At 32.6% G+C, this 5,491-nt stretch overlaps 1 protein-coding gene across 1 annotated transcript; it reads right to left on the bottom strand.

Annotated features, from left to right (window-relative positions):
• Positions 1-772: 772 nt before the first annotated feature.
• On the bottom strand, positions 773-3,629 carry LOC134258848 (uncharacterized; the record flags this gene model as incomplete). Its single annotated transcript, XM_062741436.1, has 5 exons — positions 3,529-3,629; positions 3,150-3,410; positions 1,819-1,992; positions 1,170-1,378; positions 773-1,003 (listed from the first exon to the last, which is right to left on the bottom strand). Coding segments are annotated over exons 1-5 (918 nt in total), but the record flags the coding sequence as incomplete, so codon positions are not given.
• Positions 3,630-5,491: the final 1,862 nt, after the last annotated feature.

Genomic DNA, 5,491 nt, shown 5'->3' with positions numbered 1-5,491 from the left:
ATATAACTTGGCACACAAGTAGACTACACTACATAAATAAACAATTAAAGTATATGACTTTATTTTAATTTTGGAAGAGCAAAGAAATTTATATCCTTTGATTCAATGACTTTTCTTTATTGCTACGTTCAAAATTGACCGTAATTTTAATACTGTATTTTATATCATCATGATTATAATTAGTTTACATCTTTCAATTGTTGAATTGTTGGATATTATAACAACTGAATATGGATTATACAATTTTTCTGTCAAATACTCACAAAGTCAATTTCCTTGCCAACAAAATTGAAGTAAATCATCCTAGCTCCTCTAAAATTAAATAATTTTAAATGCATCATAATATTAATCTTTATTGATATAAAGATCTCCAGTAGATGCAAAGCTTTGGAAGATTCAGATGAAGTCTCGTGATGGGTAAGACCAGTCCATAAAAAAACCCTGTTAAAACTATTTACGATGAATCGGAGGAAGTCTCGTGTTGGGTAGGTCCGGCGGAGAAAGCTATTACCTCTTGTGTTCCATGACCTATTTCAAGGATTAAAAACAAAGTTGTTTCAGATCACAAAGTAATAAGGAAGAATGATAGTGCGATAAATTTTCCATATGTAAAGTAATTAAACATGTTTAAAGCACTGTTACAATGAAAATGAAAACATTTCTAAACCTCAATATAAACATTTTCTTCATAAAAGAAAAAAAAGAAATAAATAGATTGAATAGACAATGACTTTTCCAAATAAGGGAATACCACTTAGCAATGGGAAATTACCACCGTTTTTTTAACAGTTGGTGACAAAAGCGCTCCACAGAATGTGGTGTACAATTCATTAGAGGCTCCATACAGCCTGGCAGTCGTGCCAAGCCTGGCATTGGTTTTTACTATGTCTCCCTTTTTAAGATGGAGAACAGCAGTGTTGCCTGCGTCAGCGTAAGATCCCTCAGTATATCCATAAGATGAGATAACATAATTTTCATTGTGGAACAGCTCAAGCCAAAAATCCTGTTTAAAAATTGTGTTTTCGGAATTTAAAATCTTTTTCATCGTCTTTTTGTCAATATATTAGAAAAAAATAACAATCCTCAAATGAAGATCAGACATTAAGAATAATTTTGAGGTAGTCATTTTCAGTGCTGTACGATTTAAAAAATACCTCTTATCTGCTTACAGTATTTTCATAGGCCAGTGCATGGAAGTGAAACAAGTATGTTCCCTCAACAGGGGCAGTAAATGTTCCAGTTGTTGTGTTGTAGGCACTCCCGATATTTGTGAAGGCTTTGTCGTAAATTACAGCTGATCCGCCACTTACAGAAGCGTGTTTGGTCAGGATTGCTGAGAATCCTACAGGACCATAGAAGTTCTCCACATCTAGTTCTAGAGAATTGTGGATAAAACATATTTCTCCGTGTTTGCTCTGCTCTTATTTTGTATATTGTTTAATTGACGTTGAGATTGAATACTGTTCGTTATTTCCATATCCTTCATGTAGAATCTCGATGTTTTAATTGTAAACCTGCACTTAAAACATATAGTTGACAAAGTGGTTGATATCAATGCAGACTAATGTGCGCAAAATGAAAATATCAATATTAAGTATGCAAAAAAATAAGGATAATAAAATCATTGTATTTAAAATTTATAGTTGATTGCTAAACAATTCTCATCAACACACATTAATATGTGAACATGGAAATATTGACCATGTTAATGAATTTATGACACCCAAACAAACTTTCAAAGTTTTTTCACAATGGACATCGTATAAGTCTTATATTCAAAATATTCTTTAATTGATCAACATCTTGGAACTAACCGAGTATTGTCAGCAAATAAAAGTTCCCCAGTTATTGTGGTGTAAATCTGATCCGCCCGTCCAAACAGTGCATGGTTATAATTATTGTGGGCTTTCACATACACCTTGTCGCCGGTATTTAAATGTACTATTGCTGCATTTCCAGAGTCTGCATAATCATTTTTGGTATGACCAAAGACTGGAAAAATGTAATTTTTATAAGTTAATCAAATTCAATTCTTTGTTTCAAAAAAAAATTACGAGCTAACCTTCATCGAAGGTTCAAGCCGAAGGTTCAAGTGAACTTTTCTGATCAAAATTTGTCCGTTGTCTGTCGTTTTAATACTTAATACTTAACTTTTTATATTTTCTCCTTCTTTTCAAGAATAACTGGACCATTTTCAACCAAACCTGGTATAGACTCTCCTTAGGTAAAGGACATTAAAATATTTCAATGCAAGGACACGCCCTTCATCCAATGTAGATAACTATATATGGTAAGACAAAGTGAATCTTTTGTGGGGGTATTTAAACCACTTGCGCAAGAACTACTGAAATTTTGTCAAGAAAAGTAGAGAAATGATTGGACATACATGTAGTTATAAAGAAGCAGATTTAGGTAGAACTAGTACTTAGATTGTTCAAATCCTGAACCCAGGGTTAAAAATGGTTCATAGTTGCATGGCAAAAAGTAAAAAAAAATGATGAAAAAAAAAACTTAGAATAAATCTTAAAAATCTTCATCAAACGAAATGCAAAAGCCGCTCATGCAAGGCATATTCAAACATGTTCAAATATTGTTAGCAAGGGAATCGAACGGAGCCACAATAGGAGATAAACATATAGCAAAATTCTAAGGCTAAAGATTAGACATATGAAGTGAAATATGCGGAGATAACGACCCATATTTGAGCTCAAAATCCCATTACAAACATTAGAAAATAGGAGCAGGGCAAACACGGACCTCCAAAACATCAGAGGTGGGATCAGGCGCCATGGAGAAGTGAGCATTTCCTGCCTACGGCTCACACCCCCTGTGTGCTCCTTGCCATGAGTAGGGAATAATGACAGAAATCTGTTGTCAACTATTTCAGTGTATGAATAATGCCTAATAATCAGTGTGAGAAAAGTCAGACAGCATTTGACTTTGATTTTTAAAAACATACTGAATTTGGTGTGGATTAAGGTGTGAACAATCCAACCCACCATTTCTGGACGGGGATGGTTTTGTATTTGGTCACTTCTATATCTATTTTTTTTTAATACTAAACTGTTTTCTGTTTTTATTTTAGCCAAGTTGATCAGGTGAGCGATATGGCCCATAAACCTTTTGTTCTATACAGAGTTTTGACTTACTTGAAGCTATTAATTCGTCAGTTTTCATCATTTCCAGCCAAAGTCTAGAGTCCTCTGCAGTGAGTCCATAAAATGTAAACGCATATAGACCGGGAGTCTGGCAGACAAAGGATCCTTCCGAATCAAAGCTGGCTCCGATCTCAGTTATCCTTTTATTATAGAGAATGTTTTCACCGTTTGACACATGTACGTCTATTGTCTGTCCTTTTGTAAAGGCTGTTGGAGCCTGGATGCTTCCGACAGAACTTTGCGTTTGGGCAACTGAAAGTGAACGAAGATGTAATGAACGAAAAAGCGTGTAAACAATTCAATTAAATATGCCTCTATTTAAAAAGTTATTTTTAGATTTGAGATCCACTAAGTGATTAATTTTTTAAACCTATCGCTACAAGAAGTAATATGTCAATCCACGTTGCAGACATCTTCTACCTACAAAGAAGAGTAGAACTAAATTAATGTTGAAAATAAAAATTGTATGAACGCTGAAGAACTCTAGTAATGCCTCAAAGATTTGTATTAAAGTCTTTTAAAACTTTGAACATGTTCATTTAGAGTTTTAAGGTACGTGGCTCATTACATCCACAGTTTATTTTAGATTTCAATACAGCACCACTTACAATGTAGAAGTTTTTAGTTTTTGTTTTATTTTAGTGAAATGTTTTATTTCAGGTTTATTATTCACAGAATTTCAGAACTTTTAGTGTCAAATGATGGGCATCTTCTTAAGACAAGTACACACAGTGAAAATACCTCATAATACCTAATAATAATTTTATTAGAAAAAATAATTTTTTCCTAGAAAACAATTAATGTCATTATCTTTTTAATCTATGCATAAAACATTTTAAAAATGTGTTCTGAAGAAACAAGGAATGTATTTCAATGAATTAAATGTGTCAAATTGAATGAAGAAAGTTTAAACGAAATGAAAAATCCAATTTAAGAAATATTTGGTATAAAAAGTCCACGTTCAAGAGTTATCTTTCCTAATTAGCCAAGCCTCAACACACTATGGAACGTTTGACATTACATCTAAAATTCAGAATAAAGCTTTAAATTGCCAGAGTATACATTTAAATCAATAAAACAAATATATAAATTAACACCAACACAGTAAATAGCGCAATTAAATAAAATTTTAATTTCAACAAGGTTGTAGATTTTAACTCGAATTTCCTCCATACATACATGTCAGTGTTTGATAGAGTTCACTGCATGCATGGCTATAAAAAATTGACATTACTTGTTTGGCGAAGATTTGATTGTTGCTTTCTTTTGTTTCTGCCTAAATGCAATTCTTCTTGGTTAATGCATAATGAATCCGTTACTTTGTTTTCACTGTTTACAACACCGCATGTTTCATCTATTTTTAAAGCGTTTTAAAGGTCAGGGTCATATTATAGAGGTACCTATACAACTCGTCCCCTGTGGAAACCGGTCGACACGATGGAGGTTTATTTTTTTGTGTAGTATGTCATCAAAAAGTGGTGTAATGAGCCTCCTTAAAACTGGTATCTAGAAAATTGAGTGTGTAAGAGACATTTTATTTACGGATACAATTGAATCTTTTGTCTTGACTCAATTACTATGTAAAACTGCAGCATTCGGATTTCAAGAAGAAACAAAAAATAAATAAATAAATAAGAATAATAAAAAGAGATTGAGCATGTCTTTGACGATCTGTTCTCTTCCAATGTTCTTGATTTAGTCAACATTGATGACATGTTATGAAAACAAATTTTAATAAATGAATTATAAAAAAAAAAAACAACGAAAAGAAAACAAGCTTTACTCTTCTGAAAAAATACAATTGAGAAGCATAGCAGGCATGAAGTTTTAAATATCAGAGGGGCAATTAGGTGTCATGGCGGCGCAAGTATCCCCTGTTGACCGCTCTCATCTGCCGTGTGCACATCGTCATGAAAAGTCATGATCGGGAAAAGGGAAAGAAATCTGGGGAGAGTTTCATATGAAAATATTGATTGAACTGTTTGTATGAAAACGTTATAGTGATCATACTTGATTTGAAAATACAAGTAGTTTATATTTTAAGGTCATTGTACTTGCATCAAACAGAAAATTTGCGAAATGTTATTAAAGTACTGAATAACCAAAAAAGCACAGTACCGCAAGCAAAAAAGCGATATGCCGTTAAAATAGGATTTCACAATCAATAATTTTTTTATGGATTAAAATTGTTTACAATTAAATGATAGAATATAATATTTTTATGTACTAATACTCACTGTTCATCTTGTCTTCACAGAACTGACTCTTGATATTTGATAAGATCTAAGGTTATTTATGTCACTTAAACAGGTTTTTTATATGCTAATAGTCCT

The sequence above is a fragment of the Saccostrea cucullata genome, unplaced genomic scaffold, assembly GCF_032062105.1.
Source record: "Saccostrea cucullata isolate Sc308-1 unplaced genomic scaffold, CSIRO_AGI_Scuc_v1 ctg12970, whole genome shotgun sequence".
Taxonomy (NCBI): domain Eukaryota; kingdom Metazoa; phylum Mollusca; class Bivalvia; order Ostreida; family Ostreidae; genus Saccostrea; species Saccostrea cuccullata.
The sequence above is the reverse complement of the archived record's forward strand: the minus strand, read 5'-3'. Positions and strand labels throughout refer to the sequence as shown.